This window comes from Oryzias latipes, chromosome 4 (genome assembly GCF_053564925.1).
Source record: "Oryzias latipes strain Hd-rR chromosome 4, Olatipes_Hd-rR_3.1".
In the NCBI taxonomy this organism is placed as follows: domain Eukaryota; kingdom Metazoa; phylum Chordata; class Actinopteri; order Beloniformes; family Adrianichthyidae; genus Oryzias; species Oryzias latipes.
In genome coordinates, this window is record NC_136240.1 from 6,169,066 (window position 1) to 6,187,418 (window position 18,353).

Sequence of the window (18,353 nt, forward strand, 5' to 3'; positions counted from 1 at the left end):
CACCTTCTCCCAATCACTCTCTAAATCAGGGGTCGGGAACCTTTTTGGCCGAGAGAGCCATAAACGCCAGATATTTTTAAATGTAATTTCGTGAGAGCCATACAATATGTTTAAAACTAAAAATACAAGTGAATGTGTGCATTTTGTGTCATTTCAACACTTTTAAAGTACAACAAGTCTGTGGATTCTTTTTAATAACATTGTAATTGTAGAGTGCTGAGTTGGACTGGGTGGCTGTTGGGTCGCGTTCTAAGTTCCGGAGTTCATTGAACGCATCGAGCAGCGATGCTGTTTGGGAGTTTGGACCAATGGGGTTCAGCTATGGGCCGAATAAGGGAAAGAGGAGGGCTGGTGCGGGAACAGGGGAATAAAAAGTGTGTGTGTGTATGGGGGGGGGCCTCTCAGTGGGAGAGATTCAGGAGTTGCTGAATAAGTTGTACGGCGTTGGTTACGGCCTACAGTAACCAGAATAAGGAACCTTAAAAGAGACTAAGTCTCCGTGCCTCAGTGTGAGAAAGGGACGCTACATTATGCTGTTGCTAATAAATGATGAGTATTTGTTAGCATTAATGGGGCTTCTGGTGCTGCATGGTGGTTTTGCTGATGGTCTAGTCTAATTACGTGGAGCCAAACATTGTCAGCAATACTCACACGCTGCAGTGTGTGGTATGTGACGGGCAGCTGGTTTTAGGTTTTGACAATCAGTGGGCGTTTCACCTTGCTGCCTGAGCCCACTGCCCCTCCCCTGATCTTTCTCAGAGTCAGGAGCGCACATCTGCAGGACGGCAGTTCAGTTTCAGGCTGGTACAAACTCTGTGATATAACCGATAAAAGGAAACCAATAGTGGCGCAGATTTTTTCCCTCCAAGCACCGCTGCTACTGCGCACCCCCCCTGGCATCGCATCGTGCAGAGAAGGACTGATCTAATGAAATTTTATTTTTTTAAAGTAAAGATTTGGGTTCACAACCCTTGCTCTAAATTATGAAGGTGTTCGTTGACAAACTTCAGACGGGTCAGCACACTAGTCTTCTCCAGAAGGGGGGGCTCTACCAGCACTGCAAGATGTTTCCCATGGTTCCCCAATGGTTTGTCTTGGTGACTGAGGTTCCAGCTGCTTTGAGATCATCAACTAACTTCTGCCGTGTTGTTTTAGGCTGATTTCTCTCTGTTCTCATGGTCATGGAAACCACACCAGGTCCGATCTGGTTTGGAGTCCCAGACCCAAAGGTGGATTGATGATCACGTTCTTGTATTTTGTCCCAGTTAAAACAACAGTTGTCACCTTAACCTTCAGCCTCTAGCTTTAATGCAGGTCTACAATCTTCTCATTTTAATCTACTCAAAGCTCTTTCCCATTTCCCTTTCCTAAGTCAGAGAGATTCTGTCAACAGGTGTCTTTTATACAGGTGTTTAGTTAAAAAAAAGAAGGCGTTTTTAATTTTTTTGACAGGTTTATTAGGATACTCCAACTCAGGGGTCGGCAACCTGCTGCTCTTTCATCCCTGTGCTTTGGCTCTCTGTGGTTTTGTAAAATAAGACCCTGCAACAAAAGAACAGCTGCTTTCTAATTAAAAAAGTTGTCATCCATAAAATTAATATACCGTAAATTCCGGACTACAAAGCGCACCCGATTACAAGCCGCACCCACCCATTTTCACGTGTTTAATTAGTTTTATGCATACACAAGCCGCGTCAGAGTACAAGCCGCGCAAATGTTAGGCGATATTGTCATCCTGACCGATCACGGCCAGCATCCCAGAGTGAGTGCAATTCATTAGCACATTGTGGGTGGTGCCAGCTTTGCCTCTGGCTCATGTATTTGAGTGTATTGACATCTGCCAAACAGCATGGACCTCTATTCTGTTCACAAGTCCCTCAGTTATGGTGTTTTTATTTCATTTTTTTTTTTACTTATTGACAATCTAGGTATCATACATAAAATTACAAACAGTAACCATACAATCAATATTACATCCCTCAGTTATGATGAGGAAATTTACATCCGCGATTCCACATTTCCCATGAGTCTTAGGGGCTAAAGGCGGGGCCAACGCCCGGCTCGCCATTCTGTTGTACGTGTTTAAGAATTAGCAAGTATCAGCAGTGCATGGAGGGGTGAACGGGTACAGCTCTCCTTCCGCTTGTGTCGCGGCAGCGTTATGGGAGTAACAGGGCTGGTTAAAAAAAACACACCGGTAAAATACAGCAGCAGCGACTGAAAAGCGCGCGCCTCAGCGCGATACGCGATACGCGCGCCTCAGTGCGGCGCGTGCGTCAGAATTCAGAAGCCTCTGCACTCCGCAGACGCCTCCGCGCTCCGCTCCCGCCCCGCGCGCTCCTTGTCTCCCCTTCCTATCTACTCCGACACCTATGGCCAGGGCGGCTTCAGGGAGGAGCACTTCGTCCCCGTTGCGCCGGTGGACGGACCAAATCGTTTCTGTGCAAAGCAATCGGACTTAATACTGTACGTTTTGTGTATGAGGGGCGGATGCGTTGTTACGTGTGGGAGCCATCAGACTGCCATCGGCCCCGCAGCTCAATCAGCAGGAGAAGATGTCTCCAGCTCACACGGAGGCAGTTTTTCAAAGCAAAATTCCACTTGTACGGTTTCCTTAGAAACCGTAAATGGAGTGTAAATTCACTCCATGCGCTGTTCTCTCCGTCACGCAGCAAACCGGCTTTTCCAAACCCGTTGGTGACGGTGGACTTTTTTACGCTGCTTTTAACGATTGCTTTTAACTTGAAAGCTTCATCATAATGTAGCGGCGATCACGTGCACGTTGGGTCTAATGGCCCCAAAGGATTCTGGGATGCGGCCGGGCATGCGTGTTTCATTTTGTTGAACCATGACTGAAGTGTCTAAGACCTGAAGTCAACTCCATGCTGTTTGGCTGCTTAGAGGTGTGTTGAATATAAATGCGTTGTGCTTGGTGTTAGATAGAGAATTCAAACTTTTCACTGAGTTCGAAAGTACGTACATGGCTGCCGCTAATTAAATCCATAAATTAGCCGCGTGACTGAATAAGCCGCAGGGCTGTAAGCGCAGGAAAAAAGTAGCGGCTTGTAGTCCGGAAATTACGGTACTTTATTGGGTTTACTGGAATTTATGAAAAGTGAAAGAAAAAAAGATAGAAAGGAGTCTGCATCAAAGTGAATTTGTTTCCATCATCTCACTCATTTTAACTCTGGGTGTTTGACAGACGGAAAAGTCTATTCAAGGTTCAGAGGTCAGAGGGAAACATCAGTTTAGAAAGAATAGGAAGAAAAACACTACAAGGATAAAGGAATGCAGGCAGTGTCCAAAATTAACACCAACTAGGTGCACAAAAAGACCAAATTTCCTGTTGGAGGAGAAAAAACTTGGACAACATTTGTCACATGGCGAATGAAGGTTTGCACTTCAGTAGACTAGTATTGTTAATTATCTTATTGGTGGATTTCATCTAAGCTTCTCTGCCGTTCTCATATGGTCAATGTTTCAGATGCAATCTACACAATCGTTTGTCTTTTTTTGCCCAGTTTTATGTGACACTTGAGCATAAAAAACAGGAGAATTTGTCCTTAAGTTTCCATTGATGTTCACTCATGAAGACAATGGAAATGACCAGAATTTATTCGTTCAGAATTTATGTCAGGGTTGTATTCAGATCAAGAAGGAAAAAAACAACAACAAAACAAAGGAAAACACAAACTGATGTGTGATAAGTGTGGACCAACTACACACTATATCTGAATTGTGAATTAAACTATACAAGTATGCTTTACACATGTTTAACTCTCAAGTATATTTTGTTTCGCCCAGGGCATCAGACCAGCCAGGACCGCCTCTGAAGATAGTACATGTTGAATGAGGTTGAATGAGAAGAGAATAACGAACAAAAACTTTAAAAATGAGAGAAATGATGCAGTTCACTGGAAACACCATGTTTTCCAAAGGGTGCTGCGGTTCCCTGTGTTTCCATTTCTGTGGGAAACTGATCCAAATGGCTCTGTAAGGGGTAAAGGTTGCAGACTCTGCTCTAATTGGTCTGTGTGAACCAGAACTCTGTTTCTGGGGGATCAAATACTCTCTCGCTGTTCAAATGAACCTACCTTTAAGATGGTCAGAAACAGCACACCTTTTTCCTTTTAAGTTCCCTCGCTGCATCGTAGTTTAGCTGTTTTGCAGATTTTATTCGGTGCAGGTTAGCATGGCGTTTTTTTCCTCTCTCTTTCTACAAGCGCACGAGTTCTGCATCCTGATTGGCTGTTGACCGTGTCAATCTCCTCCGTGCCGTGTCTTTTGTACAGATGAGTGCAGCTTTCAAGAGCTGCATTTCACGATCAGATGTTTGCTTTCAGTCTATAAACCATTCTATGATTATTCTTATGAAAGTTTGAACTTTGAGAATTTAAACAAGAGAGAAGTGTGACAATGTTAATGTGTGTGTGTAGCGATGGATTTACTGCCTTTAAACAGCAGTAAGGAGCACGCGCTCGTGAGGAGCGTCAACTTCGTGTCCATCCCAAGTCTTCTTTGTTGTTGTTCTTGTTTAATAAACTAATTGTTGATCATTTGTAGGTGATTTAAAAGGGTGAAATGTTGTTTTTCCAAGTAAAAGATATGCTTGGTCGGTAGTTTTTCTTTTCTTTTTTTTTAATCTACTGGCCAACTTGGCCAGCAAGTCAAAAGTTCAATTCCGGCCACTGTGACTCGTAGCTGCGACAGGGCGAGCTGTGTAGCACCAGAACTTTAATTGGGAATAGAAAGAAAAGAGACATTGGGAAATGTACCTCTCCTCCCCTCCCTCGGCACGGGACGCCCAGCCGCTTCCGTCTTTGGGGACAATGTTGACGTTGGGGTCGTTTCCCTTATTTTCTGCTTTCAGGCTGGGCAGGTTTGCTGGAGGGGGCATGCGCCGACTGGCAGCAACTTTGCCCAAACTCTGGAGGCCATGTCTAGCAGCCACTTTAACAAACAAAGGATGTAAAAGGTAAGTTACGGAAACACTTTATTAGCAGCTATTTTTTTAAAACATAATTAGGCTCGTATAGATGTTATTTGCCTCACTAACAAGCAGTTGCCGTCCAGTGGTTGTTTCCCACCAACAACCACTAGAGGGCACTGTAGGTGCGTGTATCAGTATTTGCGACTGGTAGCGACACAGAAGAAGTGCTGTCCAAAACATGAATGAGAATCTGATAATCTTATACTCCAGAAAATTTGGAGTATAAGTCCCAGCATTGGCTGGTTAAATAATGGCTGTTTTGACTGATACGCCCTGCTTCTCAAAAACTGAATGCCAATTGTTTGTAGTTTCCTCTAAAGTATTCTTTTTTAAAGGAGGCCAACATTTGAATACGCAGTATGGTTTCATGGGAACCTTCAACAAACATTGTGCTCATCTGCAATAAAGACTGCAAGAATTATCAACGAGGCAATCTTACAAGCTCTAGAGGCAGAGTACCAGATCAAGAATTGCAGACAACATTGGGTTCTTACCAGCAGTTTTTTGGGTTTCCAGAGATTTGCCTTTGTATGTGTTGAAGAGGCTAAGGGTTGCATACTTGGTTTTGCCATCCTTTGCCTTGATGCTCTGCCCTGACTTCTCTGACATTTCGCTGGAAACTCATTGAGTCTGGTCCACTGGCTGCACCTCCAGAACCAGCCTCCTAGAGAGTAAGGAAAAGAGAAAACTTGAACCCTACTTATAGGCATCCATCAGTACTTAGAGGAGAGAATATACTTAGATGGAAAGCAAAAGAGTAAAGATCACAGCATCTAGGTCAAGGTGAAAAAAAAGTCCCAAACATACACAGTTTGCGCTCGCAGTTGTTGTTGTGCGAGTTGCTCTGCGGCCGTACTTTTATTACCGAACCCCAATGAAAGCACAAATGAGATAAATGGTAAATCTTAAAATAAGTACAAGTCACTGCATCTGAACTAAAAAGCTTCTTTAAGAGATTTCATATCCTACAAGCACTTGGACTTAATTGAAGTGTAAAATGTATATCGTCACACGTTTACAGAATTTTCTCAAACTACAAAATGTTCCGAGAAATCCTTTATTTCACCTATGAGCAGCGTCTCTCGCCACTCCCATGCATTTCCTCATCTTTGGCGAGTAAAAGCTAGAGGGTCAGTCGCCACATGGCGAGTACATTTCTGCGCCAAGTTACTCATGTTTGTTAGCTCTCCTTTTGGTGAATTTTTTCTTCTTCAATGCTCCTCCTGTACTGTCTGCACACGAGCAAGCGCACGCAATATGGGGATAGCCCCCCCCCGTTAATTCACTTGGATGTAGCGTTTAGTTTAGGCTGACGAAGCTGCTGGACATGTGGCGATTTTTAACTGGAACCAGTCAGAACGAGAGGATAAACCTGCTGGACTTGGAGCAGCAAGAGAAAGTTGAGTAAAAAGTGATTTGGAGACAGCGGTGGCGTTAAGATACTGGAAACACCATGACCCCAATGCTACGATGGATAAATACAACAACATTATTTCAGGATATTCATTACAATAAATAAATATATAAATATATCTATTTTCTAAATATAAGAATTTAATCCACTGTGTTGTAGCTTTGTAACATTACAGAGCAGACGTTTGCACCCTTTAAGATACCATGCTGCTAACAGGTTGTTGTTTTTTTTTCCAATTACAGTAATTCCAACCAAATCTGAAAGTGGAGAAAAGCAGCTTAGCCTTGATCATGTTCAGTGTGCAAACCGCTGAAAAGTCACAGTATTTCACAGAACGTGTCATTTCGACAGCTCCTGGTTTAAGGGTTAACGGACATTTGCAGACAAAGATGAACAGAACACAACTTTCACTTCCCTCTCATCAATTGTTTCCAATCCTTCATCAAGAGGGGCAAACGCCTATTTATATCATGCAAAGCCTAAACTGACTGACAATTGGCTAGAGCACACTGTAAACCTACAACAGATTTGATCATTTAGTTTTAAAAGAGATGAAATACAAGAGAATTCATAATTAAGTGTTTCAAAAAATTTCCTTGCAGCTTTTACCAACTAATATTCACAATAAACAGTCTACCTGATTAGGTGTCCATTCAACCAGGAGAAACAACACAAACAATAATGATTTAAGAATCCTACCAGTCTAATTTCCACTTCCTTATTTGGAGGACCAGAAAGTACTCTGGCTAAAAAGTAGGGCTGTGACGATTTGTTATGACCACAATTCACTTGATATCACAATCATTCCAATTTTCTGATCTAAAATGGATCCAGAACATCGTTGTCCAAAACTTCAACCAGTGAGACTCAGACAGAAATTCCTGCCACTCAACAGTGAAGTTTTCCAGATTCTTGGATTTCTTCCAGATCATCAAGAGTAAATGAAATATGTGTCCAAACAAACAAGTAAACTAGAATGAATGTCAAATCCATTCACATTTGAGTTTCCTAAAGTTCAGTCCACTGTTGTTTTTCCACATCCAAAGAATCCAAAGGGAACATTCTAGACAATGGATGGTCACATGACTTTCTAAATTCAAAGAGTTTCCACACATTGGACTAGAATGATGGACGGATCAGTTTTTGACATGACATCACATGAGTGTGTTGTCTGCTGTGATGCCCTTGGTCGTTTTCATTATACAGTAAAATAAACTCACTGTGTCTCAATTCAGATGGAATGGAATTTGATTCAACTTAACAGTTACCAAATCGATCTGCGTTGGATGAATCAATTAATCATTGATCCCCTACAAAAGGGTCATTTTAAAATCATAACCGTTTACTGCTTGACACAGAAAGCTAACTTAATTCCACTCCAACTTCCCTTGTTCGTTGAGCTGAGGGCCTCATGCCACAGCATTTATGTTTTAGAGAAATGGCCCTAAATTACTCCCATTTTGGTAGTAAAATATGTGCAGTAAAGACAAAAGTCGGTTGGAAACCAATTAAGAATATTGTGCTTCAGAGGCAAGATGTCAATGCAAGGAGCAGTATGCGGAGTACATTTAAAGCTCCACAGGTTTGGGAATTGCTTAGCGATTGAAGTTCGTAAATCAGATTTTCTTAAACCACACAGAACTAGAGGTTAGCACTTAAATTTGGACTTCATCTTTGCTTCCACTTAAACTCCAGGTGAGGGGGGGGGGTCCCTGCAGAAAAGCTCAAGCTTCAGGAAAGTTACCTTCCCCTCATCTACTGTCCAATAAGCAAAGATCCGTTCATGTCTATAAAAATCATGTCCTTCTGCTTAGAACTTTTTCAGAACCACCACGCGCAGCCAGACGTTTGCACACAAACGCTCTGCATTCTCACTTTGATAACGTTACATTTCAGGAATTATTAAGTGTCATGGCCAGACTGTCAATGTAAAAAGCCCCTAACAAACATTTTGATTGATAAAGTGTTTGATTCAGCTTCATCTCAGATCTCTGAGGCGTCTACAGGCCATGGGTCTGCATCGGCGACAGGAGGCCAGACCCAACGGCAGCCCAGCTTTCAGTTCAGCAGCCGGGTTCCAGAGTTTCACTTCCAAATGTTATGGTGGGTTTTCAGCAGCAGCACCTCACGTGCGTGAAGCCCAAACGCGGTGCCACCAGCTCGCATCCTTTAGCATGGTTCGGCTTCACACGCGCATCCCCTTTCAGCCCCGCAGTGGTAGCCGTAACGTGCTAGCTAGCTAGCTAGCAACAGAGACCGAGTGGACGTTAGCCCGCAGCACCGCTGCAGCATGGAGACTTGCTTTAAATCAAGACGCACCTGCTACCTCCGGCACCCGTATGTCCTTAGCGGCCTCGCTTAAAACCCGCTTTCGGCCTGGAGTGCGAGAGCTGAATTCTGGTACGGCCGGCGGATTACAAAAGCTGGCTAGCCCGCTAACCCGCTTCGGCTAACGACGAGTGGCGCCCCTCGCTGCCGACAGACCGCACAAATAACGGAGAATATCAGCGCAGGCGCGCCTTCCTGCCCCTCGTGCTTCTCTTCTGTTCGGCCGTCTCTACCGGAACCGGTGCGCGGCGGACTCGTGGCTCGGCGTCTTTTCCCCACCCGTTATCTCGTGCCAGACCAGTTTGTTCGTTGAGTGAGGCCCCCGCTCGGCCGTCGCACAATCAAAGATGGCAGGTTGGAGTTGCCAGATTTCATTCCTCATACCCGCTTAAAAGCGATCAGCATAGTCAACCATCTGTTCTTGTTTGTGTTCAGCAATTAAGGTTCAATAATCCAGATTCAGCCTTTGAGTCTTATCACAACTAAATATGATGTAAACTATAAAATAGTCGCTAAATGTCAACTAAAATAGCACGTTATTTGTTTTCTTGTTTTAATCAGTCAATAATTCCAATTAAAACAGAGTTAGGGTTTATCTCCAAGATGCTCATATTCTGCCAAAGTTTAGTGATGGTTGATTTGTAAAGAGTCTAAATTATCCATCCAAAAATTAACCTATATTATATAAGTTAGGTAGCTTATAACTTAAGTTATATATGTATATATAAATATTTTTTTTACAGTCAAGATAGTCTCAAGTTACTTCATGAAAAAAATCAAACCAAGCAGATGTGGTAGTTATAACGTTATATTACATTTGATTTCAAATACATCAATGGTGTGCTGCATATTTAGGCATGACTCTGAGTTTTAGTTGTTCACATTCTGGAAAAAAGTGTCTGATGTTTGGTCTTCCTGCACAGAAGACCAAACGTTTTAGTGCAGTCCTCGATCCCTGGGATAAGAGACAGAAAACATACCATGAGTAAAAATAGATTAAAATGGTATCTTAAAATAAGAGCAATTGTGATAATCTGCCCAAAACGTATTTATTTCAGGCAAACATCCAGATTGCCAATGAACAAAACAAAACTCAGTCTATTTTAGAACTCTTAACTTCGGTGTTAGTCCTTAACACATTTAGGCTGCTGTAGAACCCTGCAGCATACTGGAACCGCATAACCGTACCAATCGTTTTTTTTCTTCCTTTCTTTTACTTGGTTAACTAAATCTGGCAACCCAGAGTCACGGGTTGAGAGTATCTCTTCCGGGTAAACTTTTTTTTTTTTAATGAACACTGAAAAACGTGTAGACATAATTATAGAACAGTTTGAGTAAAGCAAATTCTTTACGCAATTAAAGAAAAATACAGATATAGGGTTTCACTTTTCATAACTTATTCTCCTTCACAAAGATGAGAAACTTTCCTGCTTTTTGTTTTTCATAAATCTCAAGAAAGGAAAATATAAACAAATCTTAAGAAAAATGTTAAACGGGGGTTTGGTTTTTAAACATGTACTTTTATGAATATAAAACTCGCCAAATAATATTAATACATAAAATTAAAATCAAACAGTCTGTTGTGTGGAATTACGCCAAAAAGGAAATGTTTTTTATTTCTAATTTTACCATAGCAGAGAATTTGAAAGAACACCAGAAATGAAAATCATCCCAAAAGCAAATAAAAAACAGATGGTCAATCATTTTACTGTTTTCAACACAAAGAATGCAATTATTTTCCTCAAATCGAAATCATAAACTTTCTTTATGAGTATATACATTTTAGCTCGTGCTGGTTTGAGGCGCCTTCCGTACGTGACCTTCCATCCGTGGAACCAGGGTTCGATTCCGGGCTGCTCCCTGTTCCCTTCTCTGCTGCTGTGCCGGTCCCAAGCTCGGTTGGATTGAGAGGGTTGCGTCAGGAAGGGCATCCGGCATAAAACATTGCCAAGTTAACCATGCGACTCATCCTGGAGGGAGGGTTGTTTCGCTGTGGCGACCCCTGATGGGAGAAGCCAAAAGTGAAAGAAGAAGACAGCATTTATGATTTTAAAATGTACTTCTTTGGATTTTAGATTGATTGGGAATTTTATGAAATTTAACATCAATTTGCTCACTTCCCCATGATGTCGGGAAATTTTAGTTTTTTTCAACATTTGGAAATAACTTTGACAAAAGAGGGGCGTATGAATTCATTTGACCTAAGTAAACTGGCGACAGATTGTCTATTAATTAATTAATATTCTTAGCAATTAATAGCAGACAGATTAATCAATCCAATCTCTTCCAGTCTCTGTTCTATTCTCAGCACTTCAAAAGAGTTTTCAGCCCACTTCATTGAATAGATAAATGACATTAGATTTGACATCACCCAACAACCACTAGGAGTTCATTCTGTTGAATTTCCTCTGGCTTCTGAGAACACACTAAAGAGTTTTGCCTTGGCTGATGCTGCAAAGCTTTAGAAAGTGATTTCCCAACTTAAACTTAAAACTTGTTTTCTTAATCCCATCCCCACCTCGCTTTTTAAGTCGGTGTGTTCGTCCTGTGAGGAGGAGCTCCTGAACATCCTAAACCGCTTTCTTCAGACTGGCATCTTCCCCACGTCCTTAAAGACAGCTATGGTGAGACCCACCCTGAAGAAGAGCGGTTTAGATGCTTCAGATCTGGACAATGACCAACCAGTGTCAACCCTGCCATTTTTAAGTAAAATTTTAGAAAAAATCGTTTTTATTCAATTATATTTTAGAAAAATTTCAGTCTGGTTTTAGACCCCATCACTCCACAGAGGTCAAGGTTATAAATGATGTCAGGTTCAACACTGACAAAAAGAAAACATCAGTTTTAGTACTGCTGGACCTGGGTGCAGCCTTCGACACAGTTGACCACTCCATTCTTTTGAACAGACTCCATGACGTGGTTGGAGTCACTGAAATGGTACTCAGCTGGTTTGAATCTTCCTCACAGGAAGAGATTTTTTTGATGTGTCATCTGGGAGGCACAGACTGCCATGTGGTGTTCCACAAGGTTCAGTCCTTGGCCCTACACTTTTTAACCTTTACATGCTTCCGATTGGTGATGTCATCAGGAGACATGACATACATTTTCATAGTTATGCTGATGACACTCAGTTATATGTGACTGTGTCGCCTGATCACACAGGACCCATTGCTGACCTTTTAAGTTGTGTTTTAGACACTGAAACATGTACGGGAGAGAACTTTTTAAAGCTCAGTCAAGACAAAACTGACATATTAATTGTGGGTCCTGAAGCTAAAAGGAGAAAGGATCCAATCCTACTTATCACCTTTTAACCTGAATGTGTGCAGTAAAGTCAGAAACCTCTGTGTAATTTTAGATGCAGATCTCACATTTGAAGCACAGACAAGTTCCAAAGACTGCATTTCATCTATAAATAGTGTGATTTAGGGAATAGTTTTAAGGTTATAAAGTTTTAAGGTCAGCTAATCAACATTTGCTTCATGTGCCTGCAGGTCACGACAGAAATACCGGGATGACCGCGCTTCTTCCTTTGCCGGCCCTGAGTTGTTAAGTAACATTCCTGCAGAACTGTGTAGGATATCAGACCTGACCAGCTTTAAATGTCAACTAAAAACACACAAATGTATTTTTTTTAGAATGCTCAGTAGTTGGTGGCATTTTATTTTATTCATTTTATTACATTATTATATATCTTTAATGTATTTTATTGCTTGTTGATTTTTGTAATGTTATGGTGTTTTCAATTTTGTTCTTAATTTGCGTAATTTTAAACTTTCGACTATCTTTCCTTTATTGTGAGGCACTTTGGAACGCTGACTGTGTTGTGAAGTGCTTTATAAATAAAGATCCATTCATTCAATAATGATGTCAATCAAATGTAACACTGGGGAAATTTCCTTTAGCCATCCAATTTTTTGAAAAATAAAGATTTCTTTCTGCGTAAGACTTATCATGAATTCCACATAGGAGTGCTATAAGGACTGAAATTATGTTTAAATATCCATTTCCTATGTAACTGTCATGGTCAGATCCTGCAACAGACTGGTGACCTGTTCAGGGTGTCCCGTGCCTTTGCCCATAAGTGACCGGGATAGGCTCCAGCAGCCCCGTGACCCCGAGACGGAACAAACGGAAGAAGATGAATGAATGAATATCATGGTCAGAAGAAGGAGATGATGAGCGGTGGGAAAACAGATTGTGCTTTTATTGTGAAGGCAGAGACGTTGAGACATCGAATTCGATAATTCAACATTCAAATCACGGCCTCACGACCGCAACCTGATCTTCAGAAACCGCACAAACATCTGCAAAAGGCTTCAGTGTTCACAGGAATTCGTCATTTTTCCAACACAATTTCCAAGTATTTGGTTGAATTCTTATTTTCACCAAAAGGGGGCGCTGTAGGCATGATCAATGAATCCACTTCATCTTTCTCCACCATTTCCATCACACAGGATCTAACTGCAATCCTTGTTTAAAAGAACTTGTTTAAAACTTAAAGTGACAGAGACTTTGTAGAAGTGGCTTCATTGTTCTGGAGTTCTTTGTTTCACCCTCAAAAGAGTTGACTTGGTGATTTATTTTAAAAAGCTGCTAAAAACATATATTTTTAAAATTGCAATTTCTAATTTGGGTTTTACATTTTGTGTTTCATTTTTTGTGCTTTAATTGGGAAGCATTTGTTATTTGTTTGGTGTTTAAAGGTGCTACATATATACACGTCATTTTTAGAGACATTTGTTATCAGTTGTGTTTGTTGGTATTGTAGTTTAATTTCATTGGATGTATAGAAAGGAAAAGAAGTTGCAGCATTGATAAAAAAGATATGAGATATTTGTTGTCCTATGTTACATCTGTAGGAGTGTAGTGAGGTTGGGTTTTGTTTTGGACCATATTCATATTTTATTTGTGAAAAAAAAGATAAAATATTGAGTTAATTGCATTTTGGATGAAAAAAAAGCAATGATTAATACTAAATGCATAAAAGACATAGAAAAAAATGAAAAAAGCATTCTTTCAGTGCTGAACTGGCTTTTTGTGGCCAAATTCTAACTCAGGGGTCGGGAACCTATGGCTCACGAGCCATATCTGGCTCTTTTGATGGCCACATCTGCCTCGCAGACAAATCTTTAATTATAAAAAAAACAACGTTTCGTTAGACCAGTCTTTCTCGGGCGCAATGCGATGCCAGTTTGTAATGTATGGTGTCAATTCAGCGCCTAATGTGTTGGCCATCAAAACCGTAAAACCGTGCATCAAAACCCCGAATCTTTAACGGCCTGAAACCTGTGAATTGCCGTCCCGGCAGATGCACGCTCCCGTCTTTGAAAAGGGGAGGGGTAGTGGGCGGAGGCAGCAAGGTGAAAGGAGCACTGATTAGGACAATCTTTTGTGTTGGACCGGACGGAAAAGGAAAGGATGGAGGAAGAGAGAGGGATATTAGAGAGGGGGGGATAGGAGGGTGATTATAGAGGGGGGGGGGGGGGGTGAAACCATGAAGCAGCATAAAGCAACAAGTTTCTGAATGGTTATACTCATTACAGTGAGGTTCAGATGTAATACAAGTCTATAAGGGTGGGGCCTGTCCACACACACACTCAGATGTTATAACATACCTGCCCATCCATCCCCACACCAAGACCCCCGCCGCAGCAGTAGCGGCAGCCAGAACCCCCCCCCAACGCCCGCACGGCAGCAGATAGAGAACAACCGCCCCCCGGGCGACCACATCCGCCACACAGGCCAGGGCCAGCAGGACTGCCGCGGGGTCCCCAGAGCCAGAGAACAGGGAGGCATGGGGGGAAAGAGAGCGCAGCTCCAGCCCAACCAGGAGAGCAGCCCCCCCGCCGCACCGGGAGGGCCCAACGCAAGGCACCGCTCCAGAGGAGCGCCCACAACCCCAGATGAGCACCCCATCACCACCCAGGAGTTCTGGGCATCCCCCCGCTCCAACCCCAGGTACGAGCCGGGACCCCCCCAACAGAGACCCGCTCCGCGCTCCAGGCAGCCACCCACCCGGCCCACGGTTGGTCCAGGAAGGAGCAAGGGAGGGGCCAGCCGTCCCCGCCCAGGAGTAAGGCACCCAGGAGAAGATGGGGGCCACAAGGGGTGTTGTAAACATGGCCCGACCAGGCTCACCCACAGTTGGAAATTTGGCGAGGCCTGGCACTCAGGGGCAAGGACCAGAACCCATACCACAGGAACACGGACACCCCCCAGCTCAGGTGTGATGTGATCCCCGGCTTCTGGCCTTGCCAGAAAGCTCAGGGATCCCTCTACCTGCGTGGAGAGAGGACTGTCAGGCCCAGGAAGCCAGCACCCAGGGAACACGGCCGCTGTTGCCAAGGGCCCAGTACCCCCTACCAGGGATCATGCACATCATTTTTGGATCAGATTAGATTATGCATGGCTGAGTAATGGCCATTTTTCTTATCATAGCGTGTTTTCGAAACGACCTCGAAGTTCGACCCGCCACCACGGTAACAAACATCCTAAAAAACTTAAAACCTCCACAATATAACATCGGACATGTGTCTAGTTTGCAAAAACGGATTTTGGAGTTATTACTCTCAAATCTCTAGGGGAAGTTCGTTCTAGTACGAGGCCTACAAATGACCAAAATACAGCAGAAATGACAAATTGACATCATTATAGCAGACTTCCTGTGCGAGTGACAGCTTGGTACCAAGAGACTTTTTTTGTAGGTTTCTGTCTGATGATCATGCCCTGCCATAATCCTGTTTGTACGTTAAAGCATATGGCGGGGGTCGCGAAAACAAATTTTGTAGGTGGTGCTATCGAGCCATTTTTGTACACCCATGCCGTTCTCCCATAAAATATGAAATTTTTCACGACTCCTGATGTGTGTGCCAAATTTGGTGAGTTTCCAGGTATGTTAAAGGGCTTAAAAAGGGCGACTCTTTTGTCTGTAGAAAAAAATAAACCTAGCAGATACAAAAGGGTCATTGCACTACGTGCTCGGGCCCTAACCAGGACAGGGCAGCAAAGAGGCAAGAACTGTCAAGACCTGACCAACAAAATTTGATGAAAAGTGAAAAGCTAAACAGATAGTTTTTAAGAATCGTAATAGGAGGGTTAAGGAAATCTGGAAGATGATCACAGAGGTGGTGGGTGGGTACAATCATTAAGCTGTCCCCCAACTCCATCTGAAAGAAGTCCATTTGCTGGACAATTCCAACATGTAGTTGTTGTCAAAAGTCAGAGCTCTGTCTCCCCCTCTGGTCACCAGCGGGAACCATCTCCAGAGTTCTGAGTTCGCTACATTTCCCAGAAACCCTAGCGTGCACTTCCTGGATGCCACACACCTGACTCTCATTCCCTCAATCAATCACAGTCTATTTAAGTACTGCAGTGAAGTATTGTTTGGGCCACCCTGCCTTCTTTACCAAGCATTATGTTTGGACCTGAGCCTCTGTTGCCGGACTCTGCCTGCCCCTGGATCTTGACAACCCTGGTACTCTTCTGATGAACTTACTGTCTATCATTGATTCCTGCCTGCCTGACCCTGATTTAGCTTTATGGACTTTTAGCTGATCCAGCCTGCTCTTGTGAAAGTTGTGGAGTTAGGTAAACTCTTTTCTACGAGTTCTGGTACACCACCTGCTGGGAGAGGATCCCTCCTTCATGTTGACATTCCTGAGGTTTCTTCTTGGTTTTCTGGAATCCTACATTTTTATTTATTTTACATAGTTTTACCTTACTGAGAATGACGGTCTGAGGGCAGGGACGTCCAGTTTAGCCTACTGTGTTTAGTTTAGCCATTACCTATTGAATTCTAGGACTTCATGTTCTTTATGATTTCATTTCTATTATTCCATGGTCTGGGGGAATACTCAATTCCGATTGGCTGCTGGGTGTACATTAAAAAGTGATGACCGCGAGCCTAAAAAACAAGTTCCGGTCACCTAGCTTAAATGTTCTGTATCACTACTCTGGCTTCTTTAAACAATCTTTTGCTTCATCCTCCGGACAAAAACAAGCGGTAAGAGGTGAACTTTCTCTCTAATCTGATTCGTTCCTGTTACCGTCAGTTACTTTTCTTATTTGAAATGTAATTTTACATAAAAATAAATTAGCAACTCCTTACAGTCACTTACCAACCCCTAGGCTACTAAAATAATTATGGCGCCGCCACTTGCATAAACTTACATTTTTACAGATCTGAGTGCAGACCACTGTATGAGAGCCGTTGAGGATAATGTTGCAATAGTCAAAAGAGAGGAATGGCTCTTTCAGAGCATGAAAAGTACGACACAGCAGCTCTTCCACAACTCAAACAGGGTCATGCATTCTGTATCCTTATCATTTGAACAATGATGTGGTGACTAAAACATTTATTTTATCTACAAGAACCTCCTTTGTGAGGTGGATACAACACCTGATCAATGAAGTATTGCACCTTCACTAAACTTTGTGTTCACTCTCCAGCTGTTAGATGAAATTGTGAACATGTAAATGAAGAAGTTTGTCAACTTGGAACTCAATAGGGCTGAGTTTTGTTTTCTTTTATTACTACTCATCCATTTGAAGACCTGATAGAAGTTACAAAATGTTACGTCTATCAGTCTTTTATTTAATTTTAATTTTAAAAATTTAATTTATTTTTGTTTTTCAGTTAATGAAATGACATCTTCAAATATCCCTCGACTGCAGAAAGAGACTTCAAGAGGACGTATTTTCTTATTAGTTCCTTATTGATGTGAGACAGACTCCACAGTGCTGACAGAAGGAAGTGGTTTACATGAATTCACAATTCTGAGATTAAAGTCAGAAATAAATCAGAATTCTGAAATTAATATCCGAATTTCTGACCGCTCTTGTTTTCTCTCCAGTAGGCCCACCTTGTAAAGGTGCTGAAGCAAAATTAGCTCAACAGCACCGACATGAGGTCATCAAGTATATTACAAATGACTAGCTTTACTGGATTAGGTTTCTACTTTATTTGGAGGATACAGACCAATGGTTTTACACATTCTGTGTAATTTTATATAAAAAAAAGACACAAAAACAACTCATAGGTAGTGTGGCCTTCCAATTTGTATTCCTAGAACATTTCAACCTCCCAAAGTTGAAACAAGTGTTTCAGAAAAGGTTGCAGAAACATCCATTCATCCATCTTCTAAATCCTTTATCGGGTGACAGAGGAACTGGAGCCAACCCAGGTACTGTAGGGTGAAGGCATTGTACACCTTGAACAGGTCACCAGTCTGTAGCAGGGCTGCACAAGTACACCCAGGGGCAATTTAGAGACTGGTGGATTTCTCAGAGAAAACCCACACGTGCGCAGGGAGAACATAAAATACATGAAACTCTGCAGCTGCACAGCGGCTAATGCATGGAGCATCAGTCAAAATGCTGTTGGCGAAGCGGGTGAAAGTTCTGTAGAACCTCACAGCAACAGATTCTAGTTTAGTGACATGATGGATCAGAGTGATGTGTACAACGCTCTGAAAAAAGACTAACATTATGGCAGTGAAATCCTTGTTTACTTCTGCGTGTGAGAAAGCGGAGCTGCATGTAAATAAAGAATCTTAGCCACATTAAATCACTGTCCTTCACCCTGTCGTGCTGCCTCATCATCACACTTGGTGTTTTTTT

The 18,353-nt window shown here is 42.4% G+C and overlaps 1 protein-coding gene across 7 annotated transcripts in view; it reads right to left on the reverse strand.

Annotated features, from left to right (window-relative positions):
- prrc2c (proline-rich coiled-coil 2C) overlaps positions 1–9,136 on the reverse strand; it is a 30,633-nt gene extending 21,497 nt beyond the window's left edge. For 4 of the 7 annotated variants that reach the window (XM_023954007.2, XM_078945641.1, XM_078945642.1 and 1 more), the window contains exons 1-3: positions 8,724–9,084; positions 5,485–5,654; positions 4,776–4,950 (exon numbers count right to left, since the gene is read on the reverse strand). In XM_023954007.2, the coding sequence (XP_023809775.1) occupies positions 4,776–4,950; positions 5,485–5,599 (290 nt within the window). In that variant the 5' untranslated portion in view covers positions 5,600–5,654; positions 8,724–9,084. Of the gene's footprint in view, positions 1–651; positions 814–4,775; positions 4,951–5,484; positions 5,655–8,723 lie in introns of those variants that run through there. The other 3 variants (XM_023954002.2, XM_078945640.1, XM_078945644.1) reach the window with 3 other exon arrangements.
- Between the last annotated feature and the right edge of the window lie 9,217 nt (positions 9,137–18,353).